The sequence below is a fragment of the Pseudorca crassidens genome, chromosome 2 (assembly GCF_039906515.1).
Source record: "Pseudorca crassidens isolate mPseCra1 chromosome 2, mPseCra1.hap1, whole genome shotgun sequence".
Lineage (NCBI taxonomy): Eukaryota > Metazoa > Chordata > Mammalia > Artiodactyla > Delphinidae > Pseudorca > Pseudorca crassidens.
Window position 1 is genome coordinate 24,280,378 of NC_090297.1, and position 26,368 is coordinate 24,306,745.

General features: G+C 41.3%; 1 protein-coding gene and 2 non-coding genes across 20 annotated transcripts in view; all 3 read right to left on the reverse strand.

Annotated features, from left to right (window-relative positions):
* Positions 1-584: 584 nt before the first annotated feature.
* Positions 585-26,368, reverse strand: part of PUM1 (pumilio RNA binding family member 1) — a 127,833-nt gene continuing 102,049 nt past the window's right edge. For 13 of the 18 annotated variants that reach the window (XM_067725183.1, XM_067725200.1, XM_067725194.1 and 10 more), the window contains 8 exons: positions 21,384-21,651; positions 19,908-20,037; positions 17,943-18,077; positions 13,939-14,076; positions 11,565-11,690; positions 10,254-10,375; positions 5,542-5,734; positions 585-2,445 (listed from right to left, as the gene is read on the reverse strand). In XM_067725183.1, the coding sequence (XP_067581284.1) occupies positions 2,314-2,445; positions 5,542-5,734; positions 10,254-10,375; positions 11,565-11,690; positions 13,939-14,076; positions 17,943-18,077; positions 19,908-20,037; positions 21,384-21,651 (1,244 nt within the window). In that variant the 3' untranslated portion in view covers positions 585-2,313. The remainder of the gene's footprint in view (positions 2,446-5,541; positions 5,735-10,253; positions 10,376-11,564; positions 11,691-13,938; positions 14,077-17,942; positions 18,078-19,907; positions 20,038-21,383; positions 21,652-26,368) is intronic. The other 5 variants (XM_067725201.1, XM_067725189.1, XM_067725193.1 and 2 more) reach the window with 1 other exon arrangement.
* On the reverse strand, positions 4,596-4,680 carry LOC137220326 (small nucleolar RNA SNORD103/SNORD85). The gene has a single exon (XR_010941628.1). It is a non-coding gene; the product is annotated as a small nucleolar RNA SNORD103/SNORD85 (small nucleolar RNA).
* On the reverse strand, positions 16,961-17,045 carry LOC137220327 (small nucleolar RNA SNORD103/SNORD85). Its single transcript, XR_010941629.1, has one exon. It is a non-coding gene; the product is annotated as a small nucleolar RNA SNORD103/SNORD85 (small nucleolar RNA).

Below are 26,368 nucleotides of genomic sequence, written 5' to 3' on the forward strand. Positions count from 1 at the left end.
CCTGCCTCAGAAAATTAGGAGCCAACACTTGGCCAGGAGACATTTGTAATCTGTTGAATTCTAATCTAGACCCTGGGCAGGGTCTGCACAAATGGTGCAGAGGCCAGAGGGAGTGAATGAAGAGCACCGCAGAAAACCAGGCAGATCGTGGGGCTCAAGCTTTTTGAGAATGCGCCCCATGATGTGTGTACAGACTCTGGGCCCAGGAAGGCGAATATTCTGATTTTTCAATAGCAGTTGGACATCCTGATTAATGTGGTTATGTCTTTTTTTTTTTTTTTTTCGGTACGCGGGCCTCTCACTGCCATGGCCTCTCCCATTGTGGAGCACAGGCTCCAGACGCGCAGGCCCAGCGGCCACGGCCCACGGGCCCAGCCGCTCCACGGCATGTGGGATCCTCCCGGACCGGGGCACGAACCCGTGTCCCCTGCATCGGCAGGCGGACTCTCAACTACTGCGCCACCAGGGAAGCCCTATGTCTTTGATTTTGAAACAAAACAAGCAGAAACAAAAAGGGACAAACAAGGAACGGGCTGTCTGTCCTGGGGCACTATATTGGAAAAAAATAATAATAAAGCACAAACTCAGATTCCAAAGTTCTGTATTTTTCAAAATAAAGATCACACATTGTTTAGAGACAATCTACACAAGAGTTACAAAAAATAGTTGCCCAGGCATAAGCATACACAGGTTTGTTAATTATACACATATGGTTACAAGTGTGCTTGCAAAAAAGTTCATTGGAAATATACACAAGGCTCTGGAAATGTACACCGTGTAGTGTTACAATTCTATATTCAAACAAGGAAAATTGACAGTATGTTACATTCACTTACAAGTAGACAAAATGCAAAATACAGTTCATCTTCTGTACAAAAAGGAAGGGCAATTCACACTTTACAAGGTGAGAGGGGCTCTGATTGTAAGGAAAGTTAGGGCGGGGCTGAACTTTGCACGTCCTTTTGACTGTCACAAAATAAGCAAAACATTACTTTTTTAGGATTAAAAAAAACCCAAAACCACTAGTATGAACTGAATCATCTTGAATAACATTTAGAAAGGATCTTGCTACTATCTGACTAGGTGACAAATAAAACCAAGCTATTTTTTTCTTTTTAAAAGTTAACTAGGCTGTATAAAGAACATTTATTCCTTCAAAAGAAAAAAAAAATTTACTTCTGGTTGAAATTACAATTTACAATATACAACACTATATGCTACGACCATAAAAGGTGTGAATATACACTGAATGCACAGGGCTGGCTAATTTTCTTTTCTTACCAAAAAACGTGTTTATGTTGATTCAAACTTCTCCACATTTACATTACAGGTATACAAATGTACAATTGTACAATCAAAAGTATGTTCGACTACTAGGGTACATTATAGATACAGATTAGACATCAAAACAAGAAAATACTACAAATTTGTATATATGCAAAGTCTACACCAAGTATACACTATATATTTATAGAAGCAAGACCAAAAGCAGAGTTGGATTTTCTTTTTTCTCATGCTAAGTAATCAGATTTTGCCTTTCAATGTTAACAGAAAAAAATCCAGTAGGCAGTAAACAATTATACCCGCCTGGCCTTGAAAGACATTCTGGGTGCTCACATCTCCTCCTCACAAAACAGACTACACTATTTTCTTCAGCATAGTAGTCTCCAAAAAAGGCAATTTTTAGAAGTTCCATAAACTTAATGTCATAAACTGAAGCTTTAGCAACTCTGAAAATGATTTTCATTTTATATATATATATTTATATATATATATTTTTTATAAACATTGTTAAATGCCAGTTTGGGGTCATTTAACTAAAATTCAAACTTCTCAGGTTTTTTTGTTTGTTTTTCTTTTTTACTAAAATGAGGAGTTGGGGAAGAGCTATTTGCAAAACTTGCCAGCGAGGCAAATGAGTTAAAAACCTTTTTTTTTTTTTTTAAACTTTTTTGTTAAACCAACCACCCTGAAAGTTTCCACATGTGGAATATAGATACAACGTTGAACAAAATATGTGGCCTCCCATGTACATTGGTTACCTATGTACAAGTATCCTATACACCAGTAAAACAACAGGGCAATTAGTCAATTAAAAAAAATAATTAGTACATGTTATGCATAATAAAATTAAACAAATTTACAAAGGCTTTTCCACTTGTGGATTTGATTCCTTTTTTGGGAGGAGAGGGTAATCCTGGAGCAACCATTTACCCATTTCAGATTCTGCACTAGAATATTTCTGGTTGCTGGTTGGATTCACCAGTGGGCCAGTGAGGTCAGTGGGAACAAGGGGACGGGGGAGACACTGCCTCAGATAATACCATTAGGGGGGCCACAGATGGGCCCTAAGTCAACGCCATTCTTCATGTAGTATTTCTCCAGCTTGGCCAGAATGTGCTTGCCGTAAGTGTACTTGCGAAGAGTCGCGATGTGAGGCCGGATCTGGGGAGAAAGCAGAGTCCGTGTCACTCTGGCCTGAGGCAGGTTCAGGCAGGCTCCTGGGTAACCTGCTCCCAGGCACCACAGGGCGCCCGCCAGCACGCACGCCTCACAAGCAACACCTTTCACTGGCTCAACCCGAGCCCCTGAATTCTCAGGCTGCACTGACCGAACAGACGAGGGGAGCAGCTCCTAGCCTAAGCGCTGAGGCAGGACCTGAGAGCTCTGGAGGTCAGATGGCCACAGACCACTTCCGGAACAGTATGTGGAGAAAGTGCATCCCAAGACTGACAATCACACTGTCCACCACCGCCTGCACTGCATCGCCCTCAAGGAGGCTTTTGGCCCCTCTGGTCCCTCGCAAGGCACCTCAGCTCTCCTGAGCAGCGGGGGTTTCTTTCTGGGCACCATGAATCCTGTGCTCTCCAGTCCATAGAGAATCACAAAAAGCTACTAATGATGATAATAAAAATGACTAACATAAGCCAAGCACAGTTCATTTTGAAGCTTCCTAAGAGAGGTGTGATTATCCCCATTTCACTGACGAAAAAATGGAGGCACAGTGGGTAAGTCACTCATCTAAAGTCAAATGGCTAATAAGGTACAGCAGAGGTATTGGGAACCCCACTGTCTAGCTACACCAGAAATTTTTTTTTCCTCCAGAAATTATTCTTCTCCCCACTGTCTCTCGTGGCTCTGCTCCAGTCTCACCCTTCACCCTCTCCAAGCACGCTGAGATCAGCCCTACGAGCATCTCTTCTGTTCTCTGGGCAGACCCACGTCCGCAAGTCCTGTGCATCCCAGACAACTTGGGAGGCGCTTCCTCTCTGGAACCCCCTTTCCTCTTCTGTGAGTTCATGGAGCCTTCTACATACCTCAGCTACAGCACGTAGCACACTGTGTTCACAATCATTTGCATAACCACCAACCGTCCACACAGACGGTGAAGACCCACAACGTTAACCTGCTTCCCCATCGCAGCTCGCGCTTATACTCGAAACACAGGACAGTGTACCAGGGAAGATGGATGCTCTCAAGCCTGAGCGCTCTAGGCAGACTATTTTGTCTGTTTCGTTGTGCCCTCAAAGCAAAGAAGGATCAAGTGGCGCTAGAAACCATTTCTGTACCCCTCACAGGACACAGACCTGTATCAGCTATTATATTCTCACCTAGGAGCCTGTCTGGAAAACTATTCAGTTCTTGGCTCAAATTCTGAGCTGTGTGACCCAGACCATTTGCCTAACCTTCCTAAACGCATCTATAGAAAGGATGCCACACTTTCATTTGGGTTGCAGTCTGGACTCTATACACAACTGATGTTTTGGTCACTAGAACTGGAGGCTCCAACCCCCCCCCCTTGCTTTTGGTAGCTCTTCTTTTAGAAACTAAGTGAAATTCAATTCATTCACCTGTCTCTCCTCAGGAATGGCTCACTGGTAAGACCACTTAACCTTTACACCTGTCCTCTTCCAGTCAAAAAACTAACAACCCATGTGCGTGTACGACATTGCTGAACTCCATTTTTCACTTGATTTAAAGGAAATGCTGAACTATTCTAACAGTCCCCCGTCCAAGTCCTCACTGCTCATCTCCCGCTGCCTCCCCTCCTCCAAGTTACTCATCAGCCAGGACCATTATTGGAAACGTAAATGTGATTCTGGCACCACAGCCTGTCCCACTGGACTTGCTGTACTTCTTCAAATACACCGTCTTGTCTCCTGCTTCCAAACCTTCAAGCTCTAGGTTCCCTCTGCCTGGAAAAGGTTCAGGGCTTTATTCCAATGTCACTCTCTTGGGGAGCCTTCTCTGCACCCCACAACAGAAGAGGCACCCTCCATATTCTCCCACAGCTCTCCCCAGCATCAGTGTAACCATCTATGACACTGCTGTGTCTACCAACACGGTGCCCTGATAAAGGAGCGCTTGCTGTAGAGCATATGTGCTTGTTAACTATTTGTTGAATGAATGAATGAATGAACTCCCAACCTGCCATGTGTCTCCAACATTCCCTCTGCCTTCACCAGCGTCCCAACATGCCTATCTGAGTCTCACGGCTTAAGGACTTTGGACTCCCCAGCCTTCAATTGCCATTGCTGACACCAGCGCAGTGTTCTGTTGTGTTTTGTTTTGAACTGGAAGTGGTGGGTGCCTCGTCTGGCTCAGAACTTGAGTCCATAACAAAGATTCTCATTACTGAACTTTGTTCTCAGAGAGGGCAAGTGGCTCATCATTGCCAGACCGCGGCCATCCCCTCCATCGAGAAGGGCTGAGTGAGTTCGGAGCCCAAAGGCTGAGGGTTCAGATCAGCAGCACCTGAAGGCTCACGGTACTGCCTAGCGCAGACACAGCGCGGCACACCTGCCTGTGGGCTGGTCAGGCTTCCCGGGCCTCGTGGTCTGTGTGGGGCCCGTTGGACCTGCTCTGAGGCCATCGGCCTCTTCACGTGCTTTCTGTGCCAGCTCCCACTCACAGCACCCAAACAGTTCAGATTTCTGTCCCTTTTTTCCTAACTCCTCTGCAGCCCAGACTTCTCCTCCTGCAAAGCCTCCCCTCAAAACCTCGGGCACGTGCTCTCACGTCTCACCGCTGCTTCCCGCCACCCTTCCCCACGCGTGCTCCGTGGGCAGGGCTCAGTCTCGGCCATCTCTGTGCTGATGTCTGGCACACAGTGGGCACCAGGTCAACGCGCCAGGCCAGGTGCTGCCCTGGGCAGGCGCTCATTCAGTAAATAGTGGTGGAATGAATGATGAAAGGGAAGAGGGAGGAAAGGAAATAAGGCAAGCAGGTTGATTTGCTGAACTGAGAAGCTGGTCTCCTAGGAGCCAAGGGGTAGAAACATGGGCTTAAGATCGGGGAGGGGACTCCCTCACAAAGACTGAGTTTAACACTCACACCAGTGAGTTACTGACAGAGGGCCAGCAAATACAGGGATAATGGCCATTCCAGATAAAAGGAAAAAGAAGCACAGCATGAGACACAATCCAGTGACAAACTCTGCAGAAAGAAGCAAGATGCCCACCCTCCTTTACATGTCAGAAATGAGAAGAACCAAGGGCCCTGCACTTTCTCTCTGGTTGAGATCTGCACAAACTGGCCTACCTTATGCATGACGATCTTCCTCTGGGCTGGCTCTGCCACATCAATCATCTTCTGGACCACATAGTTGGCGTACTGGTCCTTCATCATGGTGTATAAGGCACTGTGGGGACCATCGTTCATGGTGCACACCTCGTCGATGAGCACAGCGCGCTCCGTACGGGAGGCATGAGTGACACACTTCTCCACAACATTGCTGTAATGAGATAAATCCAGGGACAACTCTTAGAGGGACCCTGTTAGGCTGTGCTTGTCTGGCCTCTGCCCTGACCTCAGGATCAGCAGCAAAAGAGCTCTTAATATTTTTGGCAGATTAATTCCTCTTCTGTTTGGCTCTATGAGACTCCACCTTTGCCATCTGTGACTTCCAATGTGAACCGTGGCCGAGACCAGGTCTTGGAGGATACCAGAACCCAACCCTCTAACAGGTGAGGGTAACAGGTAAGCCCAGGTAAGTGAAGGTTCACAAGACTCGTTAACAGCTGAATTGGTTAATGAGCATAATTTCAACAGGTATCAGAATCTATCAATTCTTTGCTCACCTCTGTGAGCTTAATGAGGCCAGGAACAAGCCTCACTTACATCTAGATCTCTAGTGCCAAGCACAGAGCCTGGCACTACAGACTTGGTCTACAGACTTATTGGGTGAAGGAAGATACAAGTAGGAACCACAGCCCTCATTCAACTACTTCACGCTGCCTCTGAAGAACAAGAAGAACCCCCAGGTATGTCTGCATTTCTAAACACTTCACAGTTGTATCATCTTGGGAAAGGAAAAAAAGAAATGTGGTTACATTAAATCAGAGTTCTTCTCCAATCCAGAGGGGCTGCAGCAGCTGATGAAATTACACCCGGCCATGCTCAAGGGCGCTCACCATCCAGGAGTGACTACTCGTGAATGTTTGGTTTTGTTAAGTCAGCACTACTCTGCACCTGTGGCTCTGTGGGTATGACGAAGTTGTGTGATGTCAAAGAACAAGAACAATACTTATTCTTTGTATTTGTATTACTGGAGCCCATACTTCGCAGAGAGAGCATTTGGTAGGTGGGCCTCGCAAAGAGTTCGTGACTGGGGGAAGAGCTGCTCTGGGTCACAGGACACTCGGGTAGAAAAGGAACTTGCAAACCTAGCTAATGCAGAAAGCTCTTTTCTGACAATCCTGAAAGACGGCCATTTAGCCTCTGCTTGGGAATTTCCAGTGATGTGGAAGTGATTCTAGGGCATCCTACCATACGAGTGAACGGCTTTGTTAAACATTCTTTACATACTGAAATAAAATATGCTTCCCTGAAATTTCACCCATTTGTCTTAATTTTGCCTTCAAGGGCTGAAAAAAGGATGTGTATACCCACTCCAGAAGCACCAAAAAAGCAGAGATAGTGTCTTACTCCTTCTTTCAAAGGCCAGCCCCGTCAATAACTGAACAGTCATCACAAATAACCATCACCAGAACAAGTCCCTATTCCAGAGGTTTTTAAACCATAAGAAGGTGTTGCTTCCATGGAGCTCTGACAGGACCCCCTCCATGTTACCTGGTTTAGCGTACTGAGTATTTATTATTCACATGCTTTTATTTAGAAAACAAAATTCTCAAGCTGAATGTCCAAGAACTACCATCCTACCAGATATTTTTTCGATCTTCCTTCTTAAGATACACAGAGTAAATCAACTGATAATCAATCAGGTTTAATTAAGACAACAGCCTCTCCCTTCTGATACAGGAGCAATATGGGAAAACTTTTACCCCCACCTTCCTTCCACAGTACTATGCAATTCTAGCACAAGCTGAAGGTGTGGCATGTGGAAGTGAATCTCCTAATAGCCACCGCCTTCTCCCTTAGCAGAAAAGGGAGTTAAGACATTACTGAGCTGGTTCAGTAGCACAAAGCCAGTCACGATCTCCAAATGTTCAGGCAAAGAACTCATCACTTTTTAGAACTGCCTGGCTGGGTTGTACCTTCATCCACCCGAGGACTGCTTCCCCTACAAAGTGGTCAGGATTAGAACAGGATTTTCTACTGAACTAGGTTGCAGACAGGACACACATTCTTCTGGGTGGAGGACTGAATCCTCAGCAGTGACCTGTCTTCCAAGAAAGTAAGCAGGTAGATCAGCTACCACCACTTGGTAGGATCACTGATCAGGATCCCACTTGGCCAAAGGCTTCCTTCCACCTTAACACACAATCCATATTGTTCCAGTCTTTAAAGTCTATTCTAGCGTTTCTGAAACTGTGGTTCCCAACCCATTTATGGCTGAGGAAATCAACTTAGTGATTTGAGACTCGTTTTTTTTTTTTTTAATGAAACAGAATAGTAAGTGTCAGAATTAATTATGAGCAATATATCTTCAGTTACCTGTGCATGCACATGCCTATGCACTCAAAGTCAATGAAATATTTACTTTGTATTCCGTATTAACATCCAAAATGTCATAAGGTCACTAATCTGTTTAATTGATTTGTTTCTATTATTTGATTTTCAAATTTACTGGCTCCTTCTTCTGTTATCTCTAATTTACTGTTGAAGCCATACAGTGAATTTTATTTCAGATGTTATATTATTTTTCTACTCTATAATTTCCATGTTATTCTTTCTATAATAAAGCTTCTAATTCTCTACTAACATTTATCTTTTCATTTCATTACAAGCATATTTTCCTTTACATCCTTGAGTATAATTAAAATACTTTATAATACTTTAAAATATAGTATTTTAAATACTAATTACTTCAAAATATAATAACTTTATAAAATGCTTTATAATCCTGCTCTGCTAACTCCAACATCTGGGTGGTATAAAACTATTCATAGGGTTTTTTCTATTTTTTTCTTTTTTCTTGAGTATAGGCCACATATTCCTGTTATCTAGACATGGCAAATGATGCTCTGTCATATTCCTCCTACGAGTCTTACTCCTTCACCCCCCCCCTTTTTGGTACGCAGTTAACTTGGCTGAACAAAAACTGCAAAATTCTCCCATGCAGTAGGCAGCAGATGAAACCTCAGTTCAATTCTTTTAGCCTTATTGGGTTGCCTTGAGTTTGTCCTATACAAATGAGGTTCAGGAGTCAACCAGATATTTAGAAAGTTTAAATTTAGGCTTCCTCCTCCTCCCTGGTTCTCTTCCTTTCCAGGATTTCTCCCGTCATTTTGTCACTCCCATGGTCATCATTTTGTAACTTTCCTAATTATAGTCAATACCGTATTATAAATTTCAAAGTTGCTAACAGGCTAGATCCTTAATGGTTCTCAACATAAAAATGATAATTATGTAACATAACAGCTAATGCTACTGTAGGAATCATATTACAACATATAAATGTATCAAACCAACACGTTGTACACCTTGAACTTGCAGGATGTTACATGTCAATTATATATCTCCCCCTCCCCAAAAAAAGGAGGGGGAGGAGGACGGGGACATTTTCCCAGTGCAATTAACCTTCTTCCAAGTATCAACAACCTCCCCTACTCCTCTCTGGTTATCTCCCTGCTCTCTAATGTCTTCAGGTAGTTTTGGGCACTTTGTCAACAATTTATTAGTTGTTATCTGTGACAGGACTGGGCCCAAAGTAGCTACTAGGTCATTATCAGACCACAACTCTATTATAATATTAATACTTAACACTATATCCAAGAGTGAGATATTAAATACACTGAACAAGAAAGTAAATAGGACAGCGACCCCCAAAAAAGAACTAAGAGATTCTGTCCCCTATTTCCCTGATCCCGACAAATGTCCAAAAATAGCAATACAAGGTCTAAGAGATGACCCTGATGTGCTTAGGCTGTTGAGACACTGGCTCTGTGGGTGCTTTTATTTCTTTTCTCTATTTTCCATGCTGTAATGTTATAAGATTTCACAAATTAAAAGTGAACAATTTAAAAACATCAAGGTTGTATGAGTCACACCTGCCTTGCAATTTATTTTAAAAACTAGAGAAGAAAAATATTCCAAAAATACAGAATACTATGTTATGTGTATGATAGGATATACAGACTCTACTCAGAGTATCACACCACTAAGCCGCTGGAGGGCCATTCATTCATTCATTCATTCAGCTGCACCTGGTCTTAGTTGCGGCATGCGGGATCTTTACTTGTGGCATGCGAACTCTTAGTTGCAGCATGTGGGATCTAGTTCCCTGAGCAGGGATTGAACCCGGGCCCCCTGCATTGGGAGCGCAAAGTCTTAGCCACTGCACCACCAGGGAAGCAACAATTTCTTCTCCAACCTCTGCCACTTATAAGTTACCTAAGACATCTTTCACAACCTGGGAATAACTAGTACATTTTATTCTTGGGCTGGTATGATATGAAGACTGAAAAGGGATTTTTAAAAATATTAAGGCCTATATATAGATATGGTCACCTGCCCCTTAACTCAGGTATCAAAAAGGAAATTGAGTAAAGAACATTTCACAATTCCAAACAAGTAAGTTACTAAAATACCCAGTTTACCAAAGTACAAAATGTATATGCTTTAGAAACATATTCCCCAAATTTCAAAGTGGCGAACTCTGGGGGAATGAGGAGCCCACTAAGAGATGTCTTATGTTTCATACTTTGTAGCAGAACTCTTTGACTTTTTAGCTATGTATACTTTGAGGAAAATAAACATTAAAACAAAAAAAGTATGAAAATTTCTCTAGAGCTGAAATACTATTTAATCATCTCTTCTGGAAAATAGTCTGAGTAATTCAAAGCACATACCTTGCAAATTTGTGCTGACTCAATACAAGTACATTCCCTCGAATTTCTGCTACAATTTTACTTTTATCCTCAGGACGACCATGCTCCAATACATGCTGGATTACATAATTTCCATATTGATCCTATTTGAGAAACAACAAGAGAAATTTTTAAATTTATATATAAACAGGCTCTATGTTACTTAAATCCTTATATCTAATCAACACCCATCTTCCTGTAAGACCATGATGGCTTACCTGAACACTAATGAACACATAAGAATTTTTTAAATGGATAGGTAGTGACAATTTTTCCCTGTCATTACAAAACAGGAACACATTATTACTAGACAATAGTTTCTATATATATATATATTTATGCCCAAAGGTCCTAGTCAGGGTCTTCATAAAGTACTATACACAAAAATGTAGGCCTCTTCTCATTTAAAAAAAAAAATAAAAAAGAAGAGAAAGTAGGTGGGAATAAAGAGCTATTTTTCTCTCTAACAGAAATATACAAATGGGTCTGTGCGCCTGTCTTTAACAAAGAAAAACTGGAAATACTCACAACACCTAATTAAATTACATTACAAGCACACAATGGAGATACTCATCTAAAGTGAAAGATGCTTTGAAAGAATAAGTGTTTGTGAGCAAGGAATTCCAAAGGCAGAAACATTTATTTGTAAGATGTAAAAAATTAAAAGTGCACATATAATGCTTTTTAAGAGCGCCTATGCCAAATGTGCCTGCTTCTGGACAGCAGGGTTATGGGTGGTTTCTTCTGTTCTGCTGCTACTTTCTGTACTTTCAAGCTTTTCTACAATGAATATTTAATACACTTATAATCTCACATCTCTCACCAAAACAAGCAACAAACACTGCCCAAAAATTGCTTCAGGACAACATACTCTATGTAGAAATTGTTCAAACAGTATGATATGGGAGACAATTTTAGTAGAAGCAAGACGAAGTACCAAAACTAGAAAGAAAAAATCAACTAATCCACTTAGTTCATTTGCAAAGATGAAACTGATAGACTAAATGGCCTGCCTAAGTGGCCACAGCTAGCTTAATCCATGACAAGAGTTCTGGCTTTTGACAGTTCTTGGCAGATCTCTTGATGAATCAGAGGCAGATCTCAACTCCAAGGCCAGGGTTCTACTCATTACCCCTATTCATAAAACACGAACCAGGCTGGTGCAAATGAAAACTTGCCCAGAGCTTCAATGGGCATTTTAAGCACATTAACCTCTTCTGGAACAGATACCTGTGCTAAGAAAACACAAAAGCCCACAGGTGTTTGCAGTTACTCTACTGGCAACTCCACTACCTGTACAAGTTGCTCTGTGTGCTGGTGAAGCTCCTCTAAAATAGGGAGTGTCTGGTCAGGGAGACAGTGCTCCAGGATCCTCTGAATCACTCGGCAGCCATAAGGATGTGTGGACAAAGCAAACACCTAGGGCAGACCAACACAAACAAGAAAGCCAAAAATAACAGTTGCCACTTTCAGTGCTTCAGTATTGTTTACATACATTATCCCATTAATCTTCCCAATGACCCTGAGAGAGAATCATGATTAAAACTGAAGCTCCTAGAAGTTTACATAATGTGCCTACAGTCATATAGGTAGTAAATGACAGAGCCAGGATTTTATTTCCTAGTCTGACTCCAAAGCCCAAATTATAAGTATGGCATTTAAGTTCTCTCTACATACAATAAGGTGAGCATGTATGTGTGAGGATAAACTTATTTCTTAAACCCATTCTAGGAATTCACAGATGTACACAAATTCAGAGCTAAGAAGGACTTTATTGAGAAAAAGCTTATTTAGAAAAGAACAGAGAATTGGTCAAGGTCATAGAAAACACACTTAGTTAAGAGTCCACAGTGTCAAAGGATGGGTTTAAAAACAGAAAAAAGAAGGGCTGGGATCAAAGCCTGAATGCTTTCACATAACTACACTGTAATGTTCTGAATTTCAGCTTTATAAAAACGCTAAACACTCACAGTCTGGAACAACTTGACTTATTTCACTCAACATTATGTTTCAAATATTTACTTATAATACTGTGGGCTTCTATCGTTTATTCTGTATATCTGTATAGTATAATGTTGGGAAAATATGTGGTTTGTTTTTTTGGGGGGGTCCAATCCTCTCCTGATGGACATCTGGTTTATTTAGTCTTTTCCTATTAGGAGAATAATGCTGCTTTAAACATGTCTAAATACGTCTCATGGTATACATGACCAAACATTTCATCAGGTATATACCTAGGCCAGGAGTGCTAGATCACAAGAAATATAAATGTTGAACTTTAAAAGATACTAAATTATTTTCCAAAATGGGTCTATTCCCACCAGCAGTGTATCTAGATCTAACATCCCTGCCAGTACATAGTAACCAATGGTAGAAAATGGTCTACGGGACTTCCCTGGGGGTCCAATGGTTAACACTCCACGCTTCCACTGCAGGGGGGCACAGGTTTCAATCCCTGGTTGGGAAACCGAGATCCCACAAGCCGCGTGGTGCGGCCCAAAAGAAAGAGAGAGAGAGAAAAGAAAGAAAATGGTCTACTATCTGTGGTCTTAGTTTGCATTTTCCTGATTACTTCTTCTGTCTATTCAGGCTTTAAGCCCATTTTTGCATTAATTTGTATTGTTCTCCTTGATTTCAGGAGTTCTTTATATATTCTGGTTATCAATTCGTTGGCATTTTCCATCTTGAAAATATTATCTCCCATTCGGTGGCTTAATCCTTTTACTTTCTTGTATATTTCACACACACACAAAAATGTAAAGATAAACAGATCTACTCTTTTCTTAATTAACTCAGAAAATCCCAATAACCCTCAAGTTAGTGTCTGTAATCTACTTAACCACTGTAGTTTTAAGTGAGCAAAACCTAAACAATTCTAAAATCCCATTTCGATCTAGGCTTTAGCAGTACCCATGACTACACCTGAAAATCTATTTGGTATTTCCAATTTTTCCCTTTTCAAAAACAAAAACAATTTCACACACCCAAAAAGATGTATTTTACCCTCTTGTCCCACCTAGCTTAGGAGACTGGGAGAAGGTTGTTTTTTGGCAAAAGAAATTAATGATAACAGTCAATTGAGGGGCAATTCTGGAAAAACTAGGGTATGACAAAATATCAACTCTGCTTGGAAGCTAGCGCTAAAAGCACACTAGTCCTTACGATATATAAGTAAATAGGAGAAACTGGAAGCTATCTCTGGTTGTGTGCCACTTTAACAGAGTTCAAACCAACCTGATCACTGCCCCACCCAACCCCCCCAAATTAAGAAGCACCTTGTTATTTTAAAGACATAGTGACACATAACCTGTAAGATTAGTTCTGTAAATGACCTAAATTTTAAAACATGATAAAAACTTTTAAATATCAAGATAAATAGTACTTAACCAAAGGAAAAAATTTATTCTTCAAGTATCTGATGACAGTACCTCATCCTGACATGAGCGGATATCCGCATTAATGATGGAGAGAACACCCATGGACAATTAAGGGAAGAACCTTGGGTGCACAGAGCTACGTACCTGACCCCACTGAATAGGACTACTACTTACTGCAGTCTAAAGTACACTAAGCTCTTTAGAACACTCCACAAACCCCATCCTGTTCTCTGTTCACAATGGAAACATCCATCAACTTGCTTCCCTTATTTCTTTCCTAAGGCACTTACCTGTCCCTTAAACGCATCGATGATAAACTGCAAAGATTGGGGTTGCACACATTCAATGCATTTCTGAACCACGTGATTGCCATTCTGGTCTTTCACACACTTCAGGACATGGCCATCTAGCTCCCGAACCATCTCATTCTATTGGAGACAAGGAAAGAAAGCACCACCAGAATCACAGAGAGCAAACACCTGGACGGTCAACGTTCTCCTCACCAAACACAAAAGCACTGATCAGGGAATCCGTGACAATTAAAGTGGGACAACTCAGCTGTGGCACTCTGACAACCTGGTAACAAACGAAGACTGGAGTTTTTTCACGTGTTAACAAACTTCCTATAATAATAACTAGTCTTTTTTTTTTTTGATTCTTTTCTTTTTTTAAAAAAAATTATTTATTTTTGGCTGCACTGGGTCTTTGTTGTTGCATGGGGGCTTTCTCTAGTTGCAGAGAGAGGGGGCTACTCTTCGTTGCGGTGTGTGGGCTTCTCATTGCAGTGGCTTCTTTTGGTGCGAGCACAGGCTCTAGGCGCACGGGCTTCAGTAGTTGTGGCTCGCGGGCTCTAAAGCTCAGGCTCAGTAGTTGTGGTGCGTGGGCTTAGTTGCTCCACGGCATGTGGGATCTTCCCGGACCAGGGCTCGAACCCGTGTCTCCTGCATTGGCAGGCGGATTCTTAACCACTGTGCCACTGGGGAAGCCCAATAATAACCAGTCTTAAGAAAGTTCTCTAACTTGCAAAAGACCTGTCTGGGAGTTACCAAAAAAGTGCAGTCATCTTCAAATTATAAACAAGCCGATATCAAATCAACTACACTGTATTAGAGAATTTCACATACAATTCATCATGTTTTCACCATGAGAACCCTGTAAAGTACATATTACTAAAAATGAGAGTAGTTAATCTAGAGCTTACTCTAGGCTAAGTAGACCTCTAAATGCTTAACATGCTTTGACTCACAATCTGCCTCACAATCCTATGCAGTAGACACTATTACAGAGGAGGAAATCAAGGCACAGACAAATTAGCTGACTTGTTAAAAATCACAGACCTAGACTTGCTCCTATTCAAACCCAAGCAATCTGATTCCTGTGTGTGGCAAAACAGACCATGTCAGCAAACCACCTGTCAAATATTACCCTGCACACCTTCCTCCACCCATGTATGTGAATATATGAAGATATTGAGTCTGAGAGGGGTTAAGCAATGTATTAAAACTACAGACAGTGACTGAATCAGAATTCTAGCCCAGTCTGTGGCTCCAAAATGATCTTCCCATCAGGCCAGACTGACTGCAACGTCAGCTGGAGCAATACTCTCAGTTCACGAAATGTGTCCAAACTCAGGGAAATACAGAAGGCCAGGGACTTCCCTGGTGGTGCAGTGGTTAAGAATCCGCCTGCCTATGCAGAGGACATGGGTTTGAGCCCTGGTCTGGGAAGATCCCACATGCCGTGGAGCAAATAATCCCGTGCGCCATAACTACTGAGCCTGAGCTCTAGAGCCCGCGAGCCACAACTACCGAAGCCCATGCGCCTAAAGCCCGTGCTCTGAAACGAGAAGCCACTGCAATGAGAAGCCCACACACCGCAAAGAAGAGTAGCCCCCGCTCGCCACAATTAGAGAAAGCCCGTGTGCAGCAGTGAATACCCAATGCAGCCAAAAATAAATAATTTTTTTTTTAAAAAAAGGCCAGACAATGAGTAAGTGACTCTGTGTGTATGTGTGTGTGTGTGTGTGTGTGTGTGCGCGTGTGTGTGTGTAGGTGCGTTGGGATTTTGACTGGACCCCATCCCCAAACTTGCTGCCTCAGGTCTCAGGCATACTTAAGCTGAATACCTGTACCACGGCTGGGCCCTGGTACTTGCTGCCCAATTTCCTTGCTATATACAACCTCTGTATATTAGTTCCACTGTGCTGACTCCATATTTATGGTAGAAGACTACAAGCCAGTTTATAATGGTGACATTTGTGAATGCAATGTCTTAAATCCCTGAGATGTTAAACATGTCAAAGCAACTAAACGATTTTCTAATTAAAGAAATTCAAGACTACAACGCCAGGGACTAAACAAGCAAAACACAAGAGACTCAGGAAAGTTTCCTGAAGCAATTAATCAAATGTCAGAAAAGAATAATTTACTACGGAAATATAATTATAGGAATGATAAATAGAGAAGGACGCCTATATAAAGATAAACACAAGGGACACTTCTAATAATCAAAATGAAGGAGAGGGGGCTTCCCTGAACATTTTCTTGAGCCCAAAGAGGTAAAAACTCCACTGGAGATGAGTTTATTTCAGCTAAAATACACTTACATCTGGAAAAGAGTAAATTATTCATACCAGGAGCAGTAGTTTAGACCCAGAACAAGAATCACAGAGAAACCAGACCAGGAAAAGATATGCAGGAATAGCAGGTAGAAAGAACAATTGCCAGGGGGAAAGGAAAGGGGGGTAAAAACTACTACAATGTAGCCATTGGATCAGAAAAACAAAAAACAAAAAAACAGGAAAATCTGGAGAAAAAATCAACAATTTATCATAATCCTGGGAGAGGGCAAAGATGGGGAAAATACCTGGGAAACCGTAATTTCCTGCTTGCTTTCAGTAAGCGGGCATTATGGTCAAAAGAGGAAAAAAATTTGCATGTTCAAATCAAACAAGAAAATTAAAGAGGAAAGATTCAGCCATCAAATTTTCATCCCTCAACATCCCAGGGAAAATTAAAACTGACAATGATCTGAACATTAAAAGAAAACAAACTAGTAGCTTCACCCCTGCTTCTAATTACTCACACACAGCACCCCTATTACTGCTGTATCTCCAGTACTGGCACAAAATGAATGAACTCCCAACCTGCCATGTGTCTCCAACATTCCCTCTGCCTTCACCAGCGTCCCGACATGCCTATCTGAGTCTCACGGCTTAAGGACTTTGGACTCCCCAGCCTTCAATTGCCATTGCTGACACCAGCGCAGTGTTCTGTTGTGTTTTGTTTTGAACTGGAAGTGGTGGGTGCCTCGTCTGGCTCAGAACTTGAGTCCATAACAAAGATTCTCATTACTGAACTTTGTTCTCAGAGAGGGCAAGTGGCTCATCATTGCCAGACCCGGCCATCCCCTCCATCGAGAAGGGCTGAGTGAGTTCGGAGCCCAAAGGCTGAGGGTTCAGATCAGCAGCACCTGAAGGCTCACGGTACTGCCTAGCGCAGACACAGCGCGGCACACCTGCCTGTGGGCTGGTCAGGCTTCCCGGGCCTCGTGGTCTGTGTGGGGCCCGTTGGACCTGCTCTGAGGCCATCGGCCTCTTCACGTGCTTTCTGTGCCAGCTCCCACTCACAGCACCCAAACAGTTCAGATTTCTGTCCCTTTTTTCCTAACTCCTCTGCAGCCCAGACTTCTCCTCCTGCAAAGCCTCCCCTCAAAACCTCGGGCACGTGCTCTCACGTCTCACCGCTGCTTCCCGCCACCCTTCCCCACGCGTGCTCCGTGGGCAGGGCTCAGTCTCGGCCATCTCTGTGCTGATGTCTGGCACACAGTGGGCACCAGGTCAACGCGCCAGGCCAGGTGCTGCCCTGGGCAGGCGCTCATTCAGTAAATAGTGGTGGAATGAATGAATAAGAGGGTGCAAGTGAAGAAAACTGGAAGGTGGGTTGGAAAAAATTTTGTCTGTTGGGTGGTCAGTTCAGGTAGAAGAAAAGGACCACCTTACCTGCTTCAACTCTTGCCAAACAAAAAACCCACCTCTAAAATCACACCTACTAAAGACTACGGTCTGGTCAAAGGGAAAAGTGTTTGAAACCACTGGTTTTAACACAAGACACTTGATCCACTATAAACTTACAAAATTAATTGCACAGTTCATGCCTGCCATGCACAGAAGGTAGCCACAAGCACCAAAGAAAAACTGTGAAAGAAAACTAAAGACTGACAAACTTACGAGGTTCACTACATGTACCATGAAGAAACATCAAACACCAAGAGAAAAGTTAAAGGGGAAACTTACAATTACCTGCTGGTCTGAGGGAATAAACTCAAGAGCTTTCTGGATAACACGGCAGCCATACATCTGCAGTGCCAGTGACAGGACATGGCCTCGAATCCGTTCAGCCAAAGCCAGCTTCTGTTCAAGGCTGCCAAACTAGACATAATGTGTGGGTGAACACCATTACTTAGGTAGAAAGAAAGAAACCAGAGAAAGCAAAGCATTCATTATTCTGTATCAACCATTGGCATACCTCTTTTAGCCCTGTATTCTATGATAAACTAAACCTTTTATTTAAAAAGCCTTTGTTTCTTCAAACCAGTGGTTATCAGCCTCTGATTATGAGGAACTCTTTAATGTTAAAAAACTTCTCAGATATCCAACTGGAGTGGTTTCACTACTAGTATCTGCTAAACAAATAGGCAATTCCTCAAAGCTGTCCTTAACTCATCAATACTATTAAATATACCTATATGTCCAAGAGCATTTACATTTATTCTTAAAACAATAGTACATGTGGAAGACATTGTTTATTACGGCTTTAGACAATGTCTGGGGAAGATTCAAGAACTTCTTGCAACAAATCTACATCACTTCAGTTGTCTGAGCCTTATAAGCTGAAAACAAGTTCTTCTTTCATCTCTATGAAGTTTAAGCCAAAGCACACATGCACACTGCTCTGAATATACTGTTCTATATTACTATAAGAATTGATAATGTCTATTTATACAAGTCAACAGAATAGGGGGAAAGTTAGTAAAATCAAGGGGTATGACAGCACAATGTTAAAACTCTTCCTAGAATGTTTCTCCATCCCTGGCTTTTTATTTTCATTTGAATAGCATGTGAGACTGGAAGAGACTTTATGAATAAGGCTGCCCAACCCACTCATTTCCCATACAAGAGAACTGAAGTCCAGGGACATTCTCTAAGTCAGAGAAGTTCTCTAGCTTGTCCCAAAATCATACTGCTATAACCCACTGTTCATTCAGCCAGCCCTAGCTGCATTAACCTCTGGAGCTGGAGATCTCTCTATTTTTATATCTGTGACAAAACGGCATTCGAAAGTCAAAATTACAAGAGCCGTGTTTAGGCTGATATCTTAATCCGTAGCTGGAGAATTCAGAGTCAAAGAACTTAGGTCTTAATGAGAAAAGCTGGGAAGATAGAGGCTGTGAGTGAGCCATTTTTTTAATCTTCACACAAACCAAACAAAGTAAGATGTAAGAAGTTTACAAATTTCTTTTGTTGGGGGGCAGGTAATGTGCAGAGTTGCAGCATTTTCCCCCTGTACCAGATGTTTCATCTCAATGCTTCACTCCTTTCTGGATTTATAATGGGGTTGTTGATACCAGTACACCACAGCTACAATGATTAGCAAAAAATCCCTGCATTTCTGACATTTTAGTTTAGAAGAGGAAATAGACATTAATCCAACCATCTCGTTAATCCTTTCCAAGGAAAATGATAACAAGAGTGGACATTGTCCACATTAATGAAGGAACAATAAGGAACCAAGGCTGAAGGATCACCCAAGAAGCAGCATTTAACAATCCTCATGACTGTGGTTTATGATGAAAAACACCAGAGTTGGTGTTCAAAGATAATTCTCTAGGAATCCATTTTTAAAAATTCATTTTCAGAACTTTACTGTGGTCCTGCTAAAATTATCTTACAAGGATTTTTCCTCCAAAAATGACACTTTTAGTGAAACTATTTTAGTAATCAGAAATATTGTGCGGGATCCTAAATGGGGAGAATGGTCCTACAAACACATTTCTAAAATACACTAGCATCATCTGCTTGGGTATTTAAATGATGCACTACTGCTAATGAATTGGAGAAACATTTAAATGTGCCTCAAAAAGACCACTCACGCTTCATTTTGAGGACTGGAATGAAATTGCAATTCTAAAAACAGCTAATGAAAATCAAAATGCTATGGAGACTGTCTAAAGTCAAAGGACAGAAAGAACAAAGGCTTACTTCAAAGAACTTCTGAATGACGTAATTTCCAAATACATCCACCATAAGCTGGTAAGCGGCCTGAAGGATTTCATTGAAGACAAGCTGGCGCTCAGCTGGTGTGGCACGCTCAAGTTTCAGCTGAATGAATCTGAAGTACATAGTAAAAAGGGCAATCACAGCATTTTAGGAAGACTTGGAAAGTATATAAAGATTAGCTCACTTTATATAATGTGTCAGTTCTGAAACTAAATGTATGTGTGTGCATGTGCATATACACAGAGGCACAACAGTATTATTTAAATAAATCACTTGAGCTCACTTCAAATTGAAGAATTACTGAAAAGGAAAAAAAAGTTATATTGTGAAGTATCCCCTAATTTAACTGAGCTTTTAGAAGTATATTTAAATTTTAGTATACTTCATTACAACAGGACATGTATTTATGTGTGGGACTGAGAGGGAGCTGAAAAAGGGGCGCAGGAAAAGAGAGAAGAGGGTAAAAACAGGCACAACACAGGGAGAACTCTACCGGACTTTTTCTTTTAGGAACCAGTCCAACATCAATAAACTCAAAGCCTATGGTCCTTATTATAGTCTTTAACTCACATTCATATGAAGCAGTACATATTTATTAGTGATGTGGAACTAATAGCTGTCATCTATGTGCAGTCTCTTTCTAAAGTAGCAGCTATTCAGTTTGCCTTTTTGAGCTCAGGTGACTATATCAGAAAAACCATGTTCTTCTCCCAACCTGGCCTTTAGGATCTAAATATGAGAAATCCTTGCCCAGTAGTAGCAAGCTGGCAGAACTTAAAGAGGAGGTAGGTTCTTTGGGAGTTGTTTTGGTGGAACTGTCAGAGAGAAAGAAAGAGAAAGGGAGAGAGAAGGATGGATGATGTCACCATAAATCTGCTTTTTTCTGAGGACCAGGGTCCCTTTCTGTGAAGTCCATTGGAACAGGGAGTGGTAACCAAAGCTAAATTCTGTGTTTTATAATAGCATCTTCTAACCTCTGTGCAGACTCTCACTTCTACAGAATATGGAACAACAAAGAAAAGTGGTGGCACCATCTTATTCCTGAGCCGAGATCCAAATTTGCATTTGAATAGTGTCTCTTTGAGAGCAAGATTCTTAATAGCGATTCAAGTAGCAAAAGTGTACACATGTCTTTGTGTTAGTGTTTCTGTATTTCTTAAACTGCAGACATTCTGGGAGGTTCTCATGAACAAAGAAACACCAGACTAATCTTTCAGAAAGGTAAAAAGGTTTGTTTCAGCATGTGATCCAGATTACTAAATGGCTACTCTCCATCACTTGTATATCTGCTGACTCTCATAGCCACATCCCTCTGAAATAAGTAACAGGAAGCGTACTAAAAAGCAAACTTTGTTTCAATTATTATATGGCAATTTACTTAATGTATACCTTATCTGAAGCATGGAATTTAAGGCATTAAGAGTTCAGTTACCTTAAGTGGCAAAGCCAAGTCCTCACCTGGACCCATGCTGGTCTTGGGAAAACTCCATTATATGCCCAGCAATCTCCCGCAGTTGTAAATTGGGATACCGGTTATTTCGAAAATCTTCCAAAAGCCTGCTCCTGCCAGAGGGCATGACATCAGACATTCCATATCGCAAACGGGAAGAGGAAAAAAGGGTGCTGCTGGGGCTGAAGAGGCTGGAGGCACTGCTCGCGCTGCGGTACTTGGCTTCAGCGCCTGGAGCAGCAGAGATGTATCTTCCACTGCCATTTGTGAGTCCTCCTGTTGGTTACAGAACAGGAGAACTCAAGACTCATTCTTAACGAACTTTATTCAAGAGAGGAAAAAGCATCCTATAAATGAAATCCTGCATCACCTCTGATTTCTTTTCAATTCTGCTGCTTTCGTGTTAAGATTCAATTCTATTAGTGCCACGACTTTCATAAGACAAACTCACCAAGCTGGAAGAAAACTTTTGCACAAAAATTGAGAGGGGAATGCTGTTAACCATTGATAGGAGACTGCTAGCAATAATGGAGCAATGGTTAGTATAGCCCTTAGTAAATAAAATGAGGAAAGGTCCTGCTGTGTGAACCAGCACCTGAACACCAGGATCAGAAAAGACAAAATGCACAGAAACTTCAGTGGTTTTCCACTCTGACCTCTGTGGAGAGTCCTGCCATCAGTGGATAATCCCCACTCCCATCTGAAACCCTCCCTTAAAAAAAAAAAAACTGTTGTTTTTTTTTAGGGTACCCAGATTAGTCTGTTTTATATAGTGGACCTCCCAAAAAAGCTTTGAAGGCATGGTTTTGCCACTAAATAGAAGTCTGAAAATCACTAAGGCAACCAAGGCCAAGGATTAGACATAAGGGATAGAAAAAAAGGACGTGTGCTTTGAAATGGAAGGTTTTCCAGTTCTTCACCAGGAATGGACAGCATCTAACTCCTTCTACTGGAACAGAGCCTGAAGTGACTGCAGTAGCAACAACTTTCAGACTACCGATATTGCCGTTTTGACTGCTGACAAGGGAATAATCATTGTGAATCCGAGACACATAAAACAGAGATAAGACTGAAATGCCTATCAAAAGATAAAACAGAATTAAAAAATTATGAGTATATATTTTCAATATATTTTTTTACAACAGAGGGTTTCTTTTTAAACTTTAGATTGTACTATAAAAAGGATGTGAAGCCCTTTTTCTGTTTTTTCCCCCATTCCTACTTTGCAAAGTAGATAAGAAATACCAGTTAAACCACGAAGAGCGTAGGTAAATAACAATTCAGGAGCCATGAGAAAAGTCACCCAACATGAACTGCCTGTTAACTTCTACAGAGCTTTAGTGAATGTCTGGTCTGGAGTTTAATGGTAGCTACAAAAAGATACTCAGCTTGGATTTCTCCACAGAATTCCAGGGCCCAGTTTCAAAGGTCTGGGTCTCAATGAAAACAGTGGAACCAAAAGGAAATGGCTCAACATTAAATTTTGTTTAAATAGATAAATAAAAATAAAAGCTACTTGCTGAGCATTTGTCCTATGCCAGGCTCTATGCTAGAAGTATTTCATATCCACTTTCTATCAAATTCTCACTGGCATTATGGAAAGGGAGTTTTTAATTCCCATTTATGTAACAGAAAATTAAGGCCCAAAGAGGTGAAATGCTTGTCCAAAGATACAAAACCCAAAATTATCACGGCCAGAATCTGTCACTGCCCTTACAACTACACGAGACTCATTTTCAGACTCAGTTATATAATTTTCTTGTTCTAAAGCAGCGGTCCCCAACCTTTTTGGCACCAGGGACAGGTTTCGTGGAAGACAACTTTTCCATGGACGGGGCGGCGGGGGGTGGGGGGGGGCAGGATGGTTCAGGCGGTAATGCAAGTGACGGGGAGGGATGTGGAGCGGCAGATGCAGCTTCACTCGCTTTGCCCGCCACTCACCTCCTGCTGTGCAGCCCAGTTCCTAACAGGCTGCCAACCCTGTTCTAAAGGACATTGTTTTTCTTGTCAAAATTCCATAATATTTCTTAACCCAAAGGAAAACATTTCTTTAAGGAAAGGAGAGAGGAGGTTTACAAGAAAAGAGAATAGTAGCCATATGGCTGCTCTTTATTCCATTTCAAAAACAATTCTTTCTACCCTGGCTTGAGACAGGGGACAAACAGGCAAAGAGGTGGTAATCAGGTAAGTCAGCAGGTACTGGGAGAGTGTGGTTAAGAAGAAGGAACAGCATGAACATACGAAGTTTTGAAAACAATTTAAAAGGTTAAGAACCTGGTCACTAACAAAGGCACTTAGGGAAAAGTAACATATCAACAGAGAAACAATCAAACTCTTAAAAGGCCTGACAAACATCCAAATTAACATGCAAGGTAGGAGACAACAGCATTCTGCCATGGAATGTGTATCTCTGTAAATAAACTCTCTTTCACTTAAAAAAAATAAACATGGAAGGTGGCCAGGTCCCTGATGACAAGGCTGAATGACAGGAACCAACCCTGAGCACTGCCGTACCCCTAAACTTCCAGTTATACGAGCCAACAAATGAACTTATTGTTTAAGCCACTATTCGATGGATTTTCTGTTACTGTGGCCAAAAGCATACTGACTAATCCGTAACATAAATGGCTGGAGTGACTACTGGGTAGATTTATACACCTGCCCTGAAGTTTTGTTTTTGGCTTTGGTGTCTTTGGATGCCAGACAGGATACACAGACACACATATACACACACAGCTTTTATTACTGAGAAAGGAAGTATACAAATCTGAAAAAGAAAATCAATTTCTCCAGGTACTATATTATAAATGGCAAACTAACAGTCAACAGGAGTATTTTGCTCAGGCCAAATAATTTTCTTTAAACATTAAACCAACGGTTAAAGTAAATTTTTGCTTAAAAATGTGGTTTTCTGGTTGTTTTTCAAAAGGTACCTGGCAAATAGTAGACCATCATTATTTGTGGACTGCAGCTCCTTTATATGGGGAATATGCAGAAAGGTGTTTTCCAGTTCACTATAGTTTACACACCTACATGTGCTAATACCCAAATTACTATCCCCTGGAGATGGCCCCTGAAAGTGTTTGAATTTTAACCTCATTTTTAAAGGAACATTTCACGTAGGCTCTTTAAGCCTCCTAGTGATTTCACAAAGTTTTTCTATAATATTTTGACAGTAGTGGATTTCACAGAGCTCTGTCCTATGACAACATTTCCACAGAAGTCAAAGGCTTAAATGTTTTGTGTATGTGCAGGTTTCCCACTCCACATGTAAAGAGCCTCACCATTCCACCCTAACAACAAGCAAAAGCTGAAAAATCAACAATTCTTCTTAGATCCACAAGAGAGAGGAAGACAGAGCAAACGACTGTCCCCAAGACTGGAGAGACAGACATACAGGTCACCACAGCTAACCAGACCAGGGACTCAAGTGGACACCACTGCCTGAACCAGTACCAGACTAGGAAAACCTGAACTGTAACTGACAAATTAAGAGGCTCAGTGTGGATGACCCTGAAATACACAACTCCAGCCTACTCAAACTATCCTGTTCCACTAAAGGGAGGAGGAAAAAAACTAAGAAACACTTGTGAAGTAGACAGTCCAGAGGCACAGGCTCACTAAAAGACTGAGACCTAATCATAGGTCTATAGAACATTTTCCCTCCCTCCACACCTCACCACCACATCACTAAAAACCTATTTACAGCAGTTCCTTTCACTCGATGTACCAGGCATGGCTATCAAAGATAAACTGCAAGGCATATCAAAAGGCAAAAAATAAAATTTGAAGAGGAACATCAGGAACATACATGGCAGGGATGTTGAAATTATCAGACTGGGAATTTAAAACAATTATGATTAATATGCTAAGGGCTCTAAAGGATAAAGTAGACAGCATGCAAGAATAGACAGGCAATGTAAGCAGAGATGGAAATCCTAAGAAAGAACCAAAAAGAAATATTAGAGACAAAAAACACTATAACCAAAATGAAGAATGCCTCTGACGGGCTTATTAACAAACTGGACACAGATGAAGAAAGAATCTCTGAGCTAGAGGATCTATCAATAGATTCCTCAAAAACCAAAAAGGAAAGAGAACAAAGACTGGGGAAAAACAAAATCCAAGGACTGTGGGGCAACTACTACAAAGTTGTAACATACACATAACTGGAATACCAGAAGGAGAAGGAGGAGAGAAAGGAACAGAGGGAGTATCTGCAACAATAATGACTAAGGATTTCTCTAATGCCAGACACCAACCAGCAGATCCAGGAAGTGCAGGGAACACCAAGCAAGATAAAGACCAAAAAAACTACTCCTCCAACTATCATTTTCAAATTATAGAAAATCAAAGATACAGAAAAAATACTAAAAGAAGCCACAGGGGGGAAAACACCCCACCTACGAGGAGCAAAGGTAAGAATTACATCCAACTTCTCCTCAAAAAGTATGCAATCAAGAAGAGAAGACTGTAAGTTTTGAGAGGAAAAAACCCACCAACCTAGAATTCTGTATCCTGCAAAATTATCCTTCACAAATGAAGGAAAAATAAAGACTTTCTCAGGCAAACAAAAATTGATGAAATTTGTTGCCAGTAGATGTGACTTGCAAGAAATGTCAAAAGAAGTTCTTCAGAGAGAAATATAAATAATACAGGCCAGAAACTGATCTATATAATGAAAGGAAGAGCATCAAAAAAGGAATAAGTAAAATAAAAACTTTTATTTACCTTATTCTTCATTGATCTGACAACAGTTTGTTCAAATAATAGCAACAATGTATTCAATTATGTATGCTTATGTTTATATCATATACATATATATACACACATATGCTTTATATAGCTGAAATGAATGACAGCAATGACACAAAGGATGGGAGGAAAAGGTTAAGATTATTTTGTTATTTTAAGGTCCTCACACTACATGTGAAGTCGTATAGTCTTATTTGAAAGTGGACCTGGATTAATTGTAAATGTATAATGATCCTAG